Consider the following 13,907-nt stretch of genomic DNA (forward strand, 5'->3'; position numbering starts at 1 on the left):
AGCGTTGCATTAAAATTTCAGATCACAGCACGCCACATAGTCAAGGACCCTGACTGCCTCAGGCTCATGAGTGAGTGTGCGTATTTGTATGAGTGTATGTGTGTGTGTGTGTTAATGTGGGCTGGCATGTGTTTATTAGCTTTTGTAAGCAAATGGGGCCTACTATATGTCTTTTCAAAATGGGTTTTTGTCCGACATAAAAGGAACAGACAAGAACGGAAAAAGAGAAGGAAGCGTAGAAAAACGAGAGATAGACGAAGAGGACATCGTCAGAAGGACAGACAGTAAAAAGAGGGGGGCATCTGATAGACTATGAAACCTATTGATTAGTGCCGTTACACTGCACGCTATATCTTCATGTTGCCTTTCCCTTTTCACTCACAAATGTACAATGTAGGAGATAAAAGACAAAGTGTGGGAGTGAGGAAGGCAGAAAATGGGAAAACAAAGTATTGTGAGGGAGAGAGAGAGAGGAGCATCGATCTGTTTTTAACAGCCAATCAATTTAACAACTCTGTTAATGGAGAGACACGGTGAGTTTGGGGCCTGGTAAATGGGGTGGGGGAAAACCTTAAAAGCCAAGTTGATACTCCGTCGCACTTTGTGGAGAGGGCGCACGCAGGGTGCCCTTGACCATTCTATAAACAGTCTTGGGTTTTAAAAGAGGATTTAATGTTTCAAGGAAACTGGGCTCTACTTTTGCAGGGAAGCAGATAAAACACCATGAAAGGCTTTGTTTTTCCTCTCCGAATTTGAAAACTTTTGGTTCTGGTGCTCGAGTAGGTCCCCGTACTAAACCCAGAGGGACACAGAGTGAGAATGTCATAAAGTGCCATTTCACAGTGTGGAGTGCTGACATGGAAAAGCTTCTGTTCTCATCCTTGCCACTGCTATGAGATCAATAATGATAGATGTCCAGAGCTCAACTTACTGAAGCTACCTTATCTTTACCGGTAGAAGTTTGTTGGGCTCTAAGACAGTCACCCTCATGAGCCCCATAGTCCTGACCCTGACTAATCAGAGCGCTTCCGACTGCACCACCAAGAAAAAAGAATTACGGAGAAAAAAAATAACTCTATTTTTGGCGTTTGCTGTGGTGGCAAAATGTATTACAACCGTTGTCAGTGTTTACAGTGTGTGGGTAATGCTGGGATTTGCAGGCTGCTGAGCAATATGGGAGACAATCCAGCTGTTAGGGAGAGAAGAGAAGGGGGGAGTTTCCAGGCAAGAAGATTCACTAAACAGGATGATTATGTCAGGGACGGACTATGGAGGAGGCAGAGAGGGGAAAGACTCCCCAAAAACATACAGATAGATCAGGAAGAGACCTACTTTGCTGTAGATTCTTCGTCGTACTTTGTCTTCAAATCAAAGAGCTCGGCCTGAGTTGTTTCAAGTGCTGTAGGAGACGAGGAAAGAGTCAAGGAGCATGCAGTTATTTGATGCCAGGCCACTGTCAATCTGATCAAATCACAACCACATAGTCCAGATTAAGCACATTAAGATGTTTCATGTTCATTTGGGAGGAATAATAAAACATTTAAAAAAACACCCAGGAGGCTAACAACACCTGGTATTTAATATTAAGGATGCCATTGTTTTCTTAACTGTTTAAAACAGTAATGTCTGTACAGTGAGAGTAGGCTGGTACCTGTCTGTAGGGACTGGGCCTTGTGTTCAGCCTCCTCCAACCTTGAGGACATGGAGTCCTGGCTCTCCTGGAGTTTCCTGCACAGGCAGACAGAAGGCGAGAAAGAGAGAGCAGGGAGCAAAGTCACAGACAGAGATACTGAGTCAGTAAATCGTTGGGTTCACACTTTGTGGCAACTGCAACTTTTCTCTATTTTCCCACCAATTCTGAAGTGTTTTCCCCACTAAAATCCTCCCCAACACAACCCACTCCTCATTAAGCAGCCCTATTAGGCAGGAATGTCTGGCCACTGGGGCACGCTGCACCCGGGGGGAGAGAGAGAGTGAGCGAGCGAGGCTTGAGTAAGAGAGCACGGAGAGGAGGGAGGAGAGGGGGGGGCGACAGAAACCACAAGGATAAAATAGATTCATTCTTAGCATATAAAAAGTTGGGCTCTGCTGAGAAATTGCCACTGCGTGTAAAAACATCAATAATCTAGCACAAAGACGGTCTTTATGGCACTCTTTGATGCCCCCCTTCTCCGCCAATCTGTCTCTCCTGTCATCTCTATTTTTCTGCCCGCTACTTCATCCTTTCATCTCACTCTCTCCCTCCTTCCCTCACTCCTTGCAGGATAAAATGCATCAGAGGTGCCATCCATTTACTGCCCCTCTCAGACACAGGAAGTCAGCTCTCTGCAGACAGGAAGGGGCCTATAAAACCCTGACGTAAAGGAAATACAGTTGGACAATTGATCTCCTAGAGTCTGTAAGGGGAAACAAACTTTAGCACAGCCTCACAACAAACAAGATGATTGACACGCCGGGAAAATATGAGGTCTGAAATGTACACTTTGTCAAGAGGAATCTAATAAAACAAGCTCGACGGGAACAGAGACCTTACTCTGAAGAGCTTCTTAACAAGGGTTTAAATGAAAGTATTTAAATAAAGACAAAGTCATCTGAACTACTCCTAGCTGGCTAGCTCCTGTATATTAACACACACACACACAAAAAACTCTTTTATAATTATGATGTATCACTCAACGGCGATCTTTGTCTGCAGCATACTGTAAATCAATCTGACTGACACCAACCTCAGCAGTTGTTTCAGGCATTAAAAACGACTACATAGAATGAATGTATCTGGTCCATTATGGTCTCTTTCGCTTTTGTAGGTAATATAGAGGCATCAGTGTCAATTTCAGTCCATTACAAAACTCAGTGAAAAACCCACAGTGACACTAAACAGCTAGTTCACCTTTATAAAAAGGTAAAAGCTGAAAAGTAGACATAAAGGAATGCAGTGTAAAACATGTATTTATATGTTTCTCATTGCTGTTCAAAGGACATGTATAGCCTTCCAACTCTTTGTAACTTAGCGTTAGAGCTGAAATCTGTATTCACTTCCAGTTCAGATATCAGTAACGTAGCTGCTGATTGGAGTGTAGTGTTACAGTAAAAAGAAGCTGTACAAGCTGTTTCTGTTGACTCTACAACCAAGTATTTTAATCCTCAGAGTTTCTAGGTTTCATTTACAAGCTAACAAAGACATTCAGGTTTGATACCTTTATTACCTGCTCTGTCTATGTGACAATCGGTCTCTAAACCCTGAGGCTGCACCATCAAATCACACCAGTGCTCACATTTATGTGTGGCTTTCATTCAAAAATATGAGAGTTATCAAGATATCCAAATTAAAGGACGACAGCTCGATTCTTCTTTAGCACTGAAAACCTTTAACTGTGGATCACATGATCACCGTTATGTTAGTCTTTCTTTACTGGAGCAATGAAGGAGGAAAGATTCTCAAGTTGGTAGTTAAATGAACTTGGGCAATAAATGTAATTAACTTTAGGTTGAATGGGTAACTTCTGACTTTAAAAGAAGTGTCTTAGGTCAGTCCGGCCTTTTGAAGTGTTTATACTCCTTTTCAATTGTGCGGAAAAGTTATTTGCATGTTTGTTTTATGCAGCAGCAATTTTCAGCTTTTCAAAAGCTGCGACAGGAAGCATCTGAAAATCACACATTTAAAAATGCAGTGAAGCTGTGAAAAGGAAGTAACTGTTGAATCAGAATAGACTGTATGGTTTATAAACTGAAGTGATACCTAAGGACTAATGTTGTCAAAGTCATTTGCGGTTTAGGTAAGTATTATCAGTCCATGTATATTTTCAGATGCTGTGTCAGCAATTATTTAAAAAGTAGAGTTCATGGTGGCTAAGGCTGAAAATTGAGTCTGAGGTGTTGATTCCCATCGAGACCAGAATGGCAAGCACCCACATGACAAAAATGCAGGCATTGTCATTTTTGTCAGCTATCTTCCATTTATCTGCAAAAGGGAGGCAATGTCAGGAAGTAATAAGCCACAATGTGTTGATTATACTGATAACTATGAGGAAAGTCCAAGGACTGTTAGCAAAGGAAAAATTATATCATTAAGTTATGAATAGCTCTGCTAAATAAAGTCAAAAACTGTAGCCTTATCGTTCAGAGATCACAATGTCAGCAGTTCTGCCCGAGGGCACAATGATCCACAGGCGGAAAATGGCAAACTAATACAGAGGTTATTACTTGAGACACAGCACACACACACAAACACACAAAGTTGTACCTCTCCTTCTCTGCATAGTCGTTGTGTAGCTGGAGCTGCTTTTCTTGAGCCAGGTTCTCAGCTTGATTCTTCAGAGTCTGCTCGTACTCGCGGATTTTCTCCTTCAAGGCCTTTATGGTCACCTCTGGAGGAGATAAAATAGCAGAAAGTGGGACGTCAAGAGAAAATGAAGGATGAGTTTTTAAAAAAAAGGTAACGTGCAAATATATAGAAAACAGACAGCAGCGGTTTCCTCGATGTGATGAATGGCAATGTTGACGATATAGCTCTTGACGGAGGGGGCTTGACCTTTGCTTAAGGAACAGCGTTTCATATCCCGCATTCTTCCTCTTTCAGCACAGACCAAGGCCTCGGCCCCTATGGCTCCTGCCTAATCTTTACATCCTCGACCGGTATAGAATATTCACTATTCACCAACAGTAGATATGCTGTATTCATTAGGACTGCATTAGTGCTGAAACCCCATAACCTGCTGACGGCTGAGCTCTGTATGGGGCAGCCTGAAATAAATCTAACACATAACTGGGGTAATAAATAGGCCTCCGAGTGTGAGTGTGTGTGTGTGTGTGTGTGTGTTTCTCAGAGAAAGATATAAGTGAGTGAGACAATGATAAAGAGCAATGCTGCTTGCTGCCTTTGACTGAGGGCTCTTAGCACTTTGTGTGTGTGTGTGTGTGATTTAAACTCCAGTCTCACTGCTCTGACACATAATCAATAGAGGAGAGTCCCCTCAGAGCCCTCTTACCCCTTAACTGCTTAACTGAACTTTAAACATTTAGGTTGCGGGGATCAATGGCCCCTGCTCTCTCTATATTAGTGTGTGTGTGCGTGTACAAGTGTGCAGGCGGGTCCGTGTGTGCGTGCGTAACAGGAGTGGGAGTTCCACAGTGTGTTTTGGGGTTTAAATATCCCCCATCTATTGAGGCGGGGAAGGAGGGATAAAGGATGAGGGAACAGGAAAATCAATGGCAGAATGGAACCCTGCCGCTATCGAGCTGTTCCAATTAACTCTCGCTGAGGAGAGGGGGGATTCCAAAACATTCCCCCGTTCACACCCGCTTGCGCCTCCTTTTTTTTTTTTTTGAGCTAAAATTACAGCATTTTTATTACCACGTCTCACTCATCTTGCTGCCTTTGTCAGTTTTTCCATCCCTCTTTACCCTGAGGTAGCCTGTCGTTTTTTATTCATGAAAGTCTGCCGCATGTTTTTTTTTCCTCCCCTGAAAATCCTATTTGAAAATGTAAAACCTTGTACATTTTTGGTGTGTTTCAAATATTTATGAGGCATTGAAATATGTTCAAATAAGCACAAAGCGTCTTGCTTTGAAAGGGGGCTTCTAAATATGTTTCTTTGACCTTACATTTGCACTTAAAAGTTGTGTGGATATGATTACCATGCAGACTTAATGGGGAAGTTATCCTCGAGCATATTAATCCATGTATTCCTCTTTTGATCAGTAAATAACGACTACTTTTCTTTGTTTCACACAAAATGAGCTCCCTGATTTTGGTCATTAAATTACATATTTTTACTTGTTAGGAGATTGTATTGAAAAAGCATCAGTTAGACCATCTTCATGTAAATAATTAGAAAGCACAGCTCTCACTGTAGCTTTTAAAAAAAAGTTTTTCTGAAGGACATTTATCGACTACCTTAAGCTACATTTTTATTTTCATTTTTTAGTTATAGATTTTTTCCCCTCATCACTTTTAATGTGTCTGTATCGTTGCACCGGTCGGTCTGGCGGTGAGTTTGTGAGCCCCATGTACAGGGGCAGTAGTCCTTGAAGCAAGCGGCCTGGGTTCGAGTGCCACCTGTAGCTCCTTTCCCACATGCCATTTCCCCACTCTCACTCTCTTCCTTTATCCAACTCTGTCCACTGTCCTATCTGAATAAAGACATGAAGCCCGCTAAAATAAATCTTTAGAAAATGTGCCAGTGTCAGCAAAGTTAAACACTTTACACACCAGATGTGTAAATTATCCATTTAAATATAAACATATGCATGATGTCCTCTACCACTCAACGAAGCTACCTTCTTCATTGTATCTGTACTGTTTGTGGTTATAACTGGTTATAACAGTATATAAAAAAATGTAACTTTAAATTACAAACTACATAATCCTAACAATATGCACATGAGTTTTTGAAGAGGGATTATGTGTGATTAATGGAGCATCCCACAACCATGACCCTCTCAAAGTGACACTCTTAATGTGTTGCCCTACATGTATCCGCGTCTCTAACCTTGGTTTTTGACCTCTGCAAACTCTTTGTTGTAGTCCTCCAGTGTCTCTCGAAGTTTGGTGTTCTCTGTCTCAATGTCGTGCATCCTCTGGAGCTTCAGCTGCAGCTGCTGAGCCAGCTCCAGCACAGGTACAGGATCTGGCAGAGACAAAACACACCACATTAACACACTGCAAAGCAGATTACACAAACAAGGGCGATGAGGTGTGCATCGTGAGCTAGGAATAACTACATTCAAGGCCCTGGGAGAGCGAGCGTGTGCCCTGGTAGAAGTGTCCTCGAGCAGGGCAATGAATCTCTTAACGGCCAAGAGAACTGTTCCAAGCAAACCACTGGCCTTTGATCTGCCCCTGTGGAGACCTACATGGGCCAGTAAGGACCAGAAATTGTCACAAGTACTAAGAATATTGAGATCAGGTGACTTATATCGACAGCTATAAGTCAGAGCTCAACTGAATAAAAGACCCCACAGCTCCACCTCTTTGCCTGTTAAGCAGCTGACCAAAACTCAGGTGGAGATGGGCTTTAAAAGCCTCTGCAGAACCAGTGGGTGACCATTGTTTTATACAGTCAATAAATTCAATACGTGTCATACTCATTACATTTATACAGGCTTGACTCTTCAAAAGTGCCTTTAGTTTTTTAGGAACCTTTAATGACCAAATTGGAATTGAACTGTTTATTGTATTTCATTCTCCTAAATAGTTGATATTGAGCTGAAACACGCAGCATTGTTCATGATGCACAGTAAATACTTGCACAATGTTCACTGATTAGAAAGAAAAGAACAGAACAAAGATATGGCTACAACAGTTTACACCATAGCGAGGTCATGGCTAGTATTAGAGTTTTGTATCAACAAAACTTTATCCATAAAAAGGTCATTGAATGATAAAATATCAACCACTGTGTTAGCGCTGACTACTGTCCCGTTTAGAGATGTTGTTTTTGGTTTGTTTTGTTTGTGCTGACACAGCAAGAGAGCTGGATAAGTGATTCAGAGACAGACATTAACAACACAGATTAACTGGGCTGTGATCAGTTAAAGTGTTCACTATGATGCAGCTTGAAAGCGAGTTAAAAAAAAAAAAAAGTGGAAAATGGGCGCCGACAGATGGACAAAGTGGAGCGGTAAAAAAAAACGGCAAAGCAAAAGGTAAATAAGAGATTAAAGAAACAGAGACAGACAGAAGAAAGAAAACTTTCTGCAGGCATTTTACCAACATCTCTGTGAACACACGGCAGGGTTAACTGTCAGTGTGATGAAGAGAGGCCTGTCAGTCAGGCCAATCACATCTGATTGGTGCTCATGGGTGGCAGACTGGTGACAGGCAGCCAAGAGACGCGGGCGACGCTCATCAGCATGCCAGCTAAAAGAGCAGTTTGTGTGTGTGTGTGTTTATGTGTGTGTGTGTCGTACAGATAAGAGGAACTGACAGCTTACAGCTGGGGGTAAGGGCTGTGTGTGTGTGTGTGTGTGTGTGTGTGTGTGTGTGTGTGTGTGTGTGTGTGTGTGTGTGTGTGTGTGTGTGTGTGTGTGTGTGCATGTATAAGTGTGTGTGCCTCATGTCTGACGCAGTTAGATATCTTAACTATGCTAATGAGAGATCAGCAGAGAACGATTGGGGAATTTCATGCTGATTTTGTGCTGTCAAGGTGACACACCATGCAGGGCTAAGCTTTGACACGCACAAAAACACATATACCTTGGCACAAACACAAGAATACACAGAATAAAACAGTAAAGAACAAAGCTAAATGCTCTGACTTTGGCCTCCAATGTGCCTAAACAACCTTGAAAATCAACTCTCTTTCGCTCTTATCAAGCCTTTGTCCTTCACTCACACACTCCTTTAACATATAAACACTACAGACCGTTAAAAGCTGTTTGACTCGTGGGCCATTGGTGCTGAGCACTCTTGCCAGACACCTTTAATCTAAAGCAGAGCACGCTGGGCTGACTAACCAGGCCTTCAGCTGATAGAAGACAGAACAAAACACACTGTTTCCTCTTTCAAAACTGCTGCATTAGTCAGGCTGGCCTGTGTCTGTGTGCGTGTGTGCATAAGGCATTACATCATTGTCTCGCTGCAAGTTAAGAATAGCCCCGTCAGAGCTGGCGCTGACTTATTGGGAGCAGTACAATCCAAAGATATTACTGTAGGTCTATCCATGTGGGAATATAATGACCTCCTTACGCTATAGATGAACTCAACTCCTCTCCCATTCCTGCATACGCGGCTCCTCAAGGGCTACAATACAGCTGAAAACCTCCAACCAGTAGCTGTGTGACTACGTGTGTTCTGTCAACTCCACCATGTTGCCTGTCCCTCCTCAGCCTCACTGTGCCAAACGGGCCTGCTCATGTGTGCACTTTGCCGCAACCAATCGTGGGCACACTTGTCATCCATATCAGGACGCACCTTCTGTGAAGACCCTCTAAAGGCTGCACCAGTGGGGATGAGATCTTGTGGGGACACATTAAGGCGTAACACACGCCTGGATGCACAGTGAGGGAGCACCAGAGGGAGGGCGTCATGTTTTTTTTCTTTTTCCCCTGTTGCTGCTGTCTGCATGAATAAAAGGGGGGGGGGGTGTCTCTGGATCATGTTTTATAGACTCTGGAGGTGTCTTGATGAACATAAAACACAGACCTACACAAGCATATATACTGGAAAAACCCTGTTTACATTCACCCTGTTTTCAATAGTTTCAGTTGATCCAAACACAAGTGTACACCGAAGACACATCTACATTCACACCTGTACTTTAAAGGGTTGTCACATTACCGAAACTTGATATATTAGTTAAAATCAGAAGTTGATACCACGGCAACATGAATATCAGTTCTAGGCACCTGAAATAAAAATAAAAAATCTTGTTTTAATTCACTTAAACTGCAAGCAAACTCCTGCACTTTGTATACATTGCACAAATACAATTGATCCGTTTTTCTGTTATGTCCTTGTTGGGTGCCAACAGTACATCTAAACTACCAAAGATATGTAGTCCAATGCATTTTATAACCACCACTGCAAGTGGTTTCAGTGATTGGATCACAATGCATCTTGATGAACATTCACATGTCCATGTGTGATCTAAACACAGATTTAAAGACCAGGTGTAAACAGGGTGAAAGACATTATACATGGTCTTACCTGGTACATCTATTATTTTCTTGTACACGTTCAAGAAAGCGGCCTCTGCTTCTTTACTTCTCTTACTCAATGCATCGATCTGCAAGGAGAGAAGAAGAAAAAAAGGTTAATTGTCAGTTATAGCATCCTACATCTGAGTGTCACATCCGCAAAGGCAACCCCATTCATTCCACAGTGAGACTAGTCTACATAGCTGTCTATCCGCACTATGCGTTGCTATGTTGCATGTGATCGGGGGTTGTCTCGACAGCAACTGGGTTGGTGTTTCCTTCCCGTGAAGTCAGTTCAGCTGTTCAGCCGATGACGGATGCGTTTCGTTTGCCGCGTGCCCGTGCGTGTCCACGTCCGCCTTTCCTTGGAGGTGTGTGCCTAAGTCTGTCTGTCAGTCTGTCCGTGAGTGTGTGTGTGTGTGTTTGTGTGTGAGAGCCTGTGTGTTAATGTGTGTGTTCGCTTTTCCCTCCAGCACGCTGACATCATTAAACAGCTGGCTCAGTCTTTCCAGCCACAGCAGGGGCAGATTATTCAGTCAGCTCTTAGCAGCAATACAGTGTGGATCCATTACTGATGCAACCATTAACACAAGAGGGCACGGCATGCATTCCATCACTGATATTATTGAAATGGACAGCATTAGAATGGATCCATAAGAGATTAATTCTAAATATCAAACAGGAGGTGGAATTTTAAACTGTTTTCAATGCTGAGACATGAGGCAGGAAAGCTCTACAATAGTCTCTGTGTCAAACTTCAATATGAGAAGCAGACAGAGTAGGCGAAAAACGCATCTGAAATCAAGACTAAATCGAAGGAAACAGATGCCAAATAAAGACATTCAGAGGGTGCTACTGTACTGGGCAGAGCTACAGCTGACTACTCTGGCTCACGCGCTCAGACTAAACAGCCCTGTGTTTCTCTTCCAACTCCTCCAGCACACTCGCTGAGAGAAAAGGAATAAAGACAAAAGCCTGTATAAGTCCAAATATAAAGTCTTCACATTCCCAGCCAAGCCAGTAGTGTAGTTGATGGGTGGTTTAGGGGTTCTTGCCACTGTAAACAGAGCGGGCTACATGTAATACTGCCTGGGCTCCTATGGGAACCTAATAAATCTCTTCACATGGCTTTGATTCATCTCTAGTTTTTTAGCCGCAAAACATCTGGCCCCGCGTAGGCTGGTGCCAGCACCCCTCCCTCTTTTTTCCCCCTCTTTTATTTCTCCCTGTCTTTCTCTCTCTATGTCGAATTCTCCCTCTTGTCACTTCCATGTTCCCTGACTCATTTTTATTCCTTTCCCCTCAATATCTTTCAGTGTCAGTCTTTCTCACATGCTTCTCTGTCACACACTTATGTCTAACTGGCATGCACAGGCCTCCTGTCTTTCTCTCTCTCCCTCTAATACGCACACACTCACACACACACACACACACACACACACACACATATTGTCCTCGCTGCTATATCTCATTCTCACATCATGCTGCATCATGCACTTTACCCTCTTCATGTGCTGTGTGACATTGAGCGATCAGGATCCTCAAATGCAAGGCCACTAATGGGAGATTACTGATGCTGCTGAGCACTAATACCTCTCACACACCAACACTGAACCTGTTCATCAGTGTCCAAATGTGTGTGCGTGTGTGCGTGTGTGTTTTCGGATCAGAGAATGTGATCAGCGGTTTAGAGTAGCACAACCCAATCTCATGACAAAGAAGAAGAAGAAGAAGAAGAAGAAGAGTTCATAAAGCAAAAAAAGATCTGCCTATGGCGGCGAAGGAAGACGGCTGCGTGACTGTACGATGACTGGGCCAAGGTCAGTGGTACAGCAGCTTTATATAGCCCGACATGGGAGGCAGGAAATAGACATTTAATGTAGGACACACCCTACAGTTAGAGGCAGGTTAACTGCAGGACCAGAGCCATTAGAAGACCACCCAGGATTTGCAAATACAACCCTGCTGTTCCAAACTGCAGCTCTCTCAACCAATCCCAATGACATCTGCTATTACATGCTCCCCTGCCCCCATCACACACACACACACACACACACACACACACTCACAAACAGAGACCAAGCAAAACAAATGAAGTGACACAAATGATACCTCACCAGTATCAGTGGGTTACTGATGAGAAGTGCTTGCAATTGCAAAAGGTATCCCTGACACATCCACACACACAAACACATATGCACATACGTCAGCACCTTGCGCCACCATCACTCAGCACCGCCTCGCTCCCCTATCTAACCCGTAGTGTGTGAAGGGCATCGGGCTGACCTGCATGTGTGCGTGCATGTGTGTGTGTGTGCGTGTGTGGCCCCAGTGGAGCCTGATAAGGGGCGGCTATGGGAAGCAGAGACTGAAGCCTTGGATAATGGAAAAGCTTATCTGATCGATGGACCAACATGAACACTGAGCATGCAACGTACACACACACACACACACATAACCCGTTTACCAAACTGAGGCCTTGTGGAAACAGTACTATTATTGGTAATAATTATGACCCGAGGGCATCCACCTTTCAATGACAAAGATTAAACAAGAGTATCAAGACTTCCAAGTTCCTGGGCTTAAACTTTTTATTGTTCTGTCCAGGCTCTACACTCACTTAGTAAAGATTCAGACTCCTGGGTTAAATGTTTAAGGATGAGTTACTGTGGGAAATCCAACCGGAAGACCCTCTAGTTTTGGCTGCTGTCTTGTCCTTGATCAAAGCACCGAGGGGTATGCAAACAAAGCAAGGCTAAAATTACACATTCTCAAAGCTGCTCATGTTGGGGCACGCAAGCGCACAGAATAGTAGACTGATTGATGGGTTGCTTTACGACTGGCGCGGGTGTACGGTATTATCTCAATAATCATAAGATAATGTCTTTCTAAGTTCCGCGACCACCCACAACGAGCCTCGGCGTGTTCTGCTGTGCACGCCGACCAAGGTGTGTCAACACAAGGATGGTGGAAACAGCTGACAAAGCCCCAATTATACTGCTGCTGTTTCTATTCTCCAAATAGACTGTGGATCATCAGCAGAACACAGAGCAACCATGAGAAATTACAGCATTTTTTACATAACCACTGGCTGTGGTTGCTGCTTCAACACAAGAATATGGAAAGTAACCCAGTGTTAAACTGTAATATTCTATGGCCAGTAGCAAAGCAGTCCTGTCACTACCCATTGAGATGATTTTGTTTGTGTGCGTGTCTGTGTGTGTGCTCAGGGAAGAGATACTGTTGGGCTGAATGTCCACCCACTCCAACCCCAAATAACGCCCCAGTCTAAACCAGCCACTTCCACTCCCACCCTCTGACTTTCACATATGGGAGTGAACTAGAAATGCACGGTTGCCAGAAAGGAGGAGTCATGATGGAAATAGGCCAAAATGATGGAGGAGGAGATAGAGGGGGAATAGTGGGAGTATGATGATATGGCACACACACACTCTCAAAAGTCACCTCTTATAGGTGAAGGAGCTGAAAAACTTTAGGCCCAACATTAAGGGGAAATGTGCTGCTTTAAATAAAAATGTTCCATGATTCACCAGATCAACATAAAATAATTGACAAATAACCCCACCAAATCATGCAGACAAACAAAGTCAGAGGAAATAGCATTCGGTGAGTTGTGACTGGATGGAGCCGGGGTTTTGTGGTGCCTTTTTTTTTTTGTTGCAGGATGCAATTTAAACACGCCCTCGGGCTACAGGACTTCATGAATAGGACAGAAAATCAGGAGCAGAGCAGAGCAAAGAAAAGAGGGAGAGGTAAGAGGGGAAATGAGATAGTGGCAAGAGAACAGGCGATGGCAGGGAAGAGAAGAGAGGAGAGGAGAGGGAGACGATTTAAAAGAAAAGACGAAGGCAGAAAAAAAAAAAAAAGAGAGTGGTGCACAGAGAGGGAGCAAGACCGAGTCGACGAATGTCAAACAGGCTTTGTTGGAATGCTGTGCTTGAGCGTGTGTTTCTATCACAATGTCAATAAATGTTTACAATAACACACTCACCTCTCCTTGGAAGCTCTTGAGCAATGGGGCAACCTGTTTCCGAAAATCCTACAAAAATAAAGAGAAGAGGAGGTTAGCGAGCCTGAAAAATGAGATAATCCACAGATCAATTTTAATCCTCTAATAACAGTTAATACACAGGAACATGTGGCAGGGAAAAACCTACTGAGTTTTATACTAGCAGACCATGTTGTGATCAAATAATCAGTGAAATACAGAGATGGCTATCCTCGTCAGGGCCAATGAACGATGCGTG

General features: G+C 43.4%; 1 protein-coding gene across 3 annotated transcripts in view; it reads right to left on the bottom strand.

Moving 5' to 3' along the window:
- Window positions 1-13,907, bottom strand: part of cux1b (cut-like homeobox 1b) — a 57,781-nt gene that overhangs the window by 21,996 nt on the left and 21,878 nt on the right. For all 3 annotated transcript variants that reach the window (XM_065960725.1, XM_065960724.1, XM_065960723.1), the window contains exons 3-8: window positions 13,652-13,699; window positions 9,650-9,728; window positions 6,492-6,629; window positions 4,244-4,367; window positions 1,652-1,728; window positions 1,333-1,399 (exon numbers count right to left, since the gene is read on the bottom strand). In XM_065960725.1, the coding sequence (XP_065816797.1) occupies window positions 1,333-1,399; window positions 1,652-1,728; window positions 4,244-4,367; window positions 6,492-6,629; window positions 9,650-9,728; window positions 13,652-13,699 (533 nt within the window). The remainder of the gene's footprint in view (window positions 1-1,332; window positions 1,400-1,651; window positions 1,729-4,243; window positions 4,368-6,491; window positions 6,630-9,649; window positions 9,729-13,651; window positions 13,700-13,907) is intronic.

Source organism: Labrus bergylta, chromosome 11, assembly GCF_963930695.1.
Source record: "Labrus bergylta chromosome 11, fLabBer1.1, whole genome shotgun sequence".
Taxonomy (NCBI): Eukaryota; Metazoa; Chordata; class Actinopteri; order Labriformes; family Labridae; genus Labrus; species Labrus bergylta.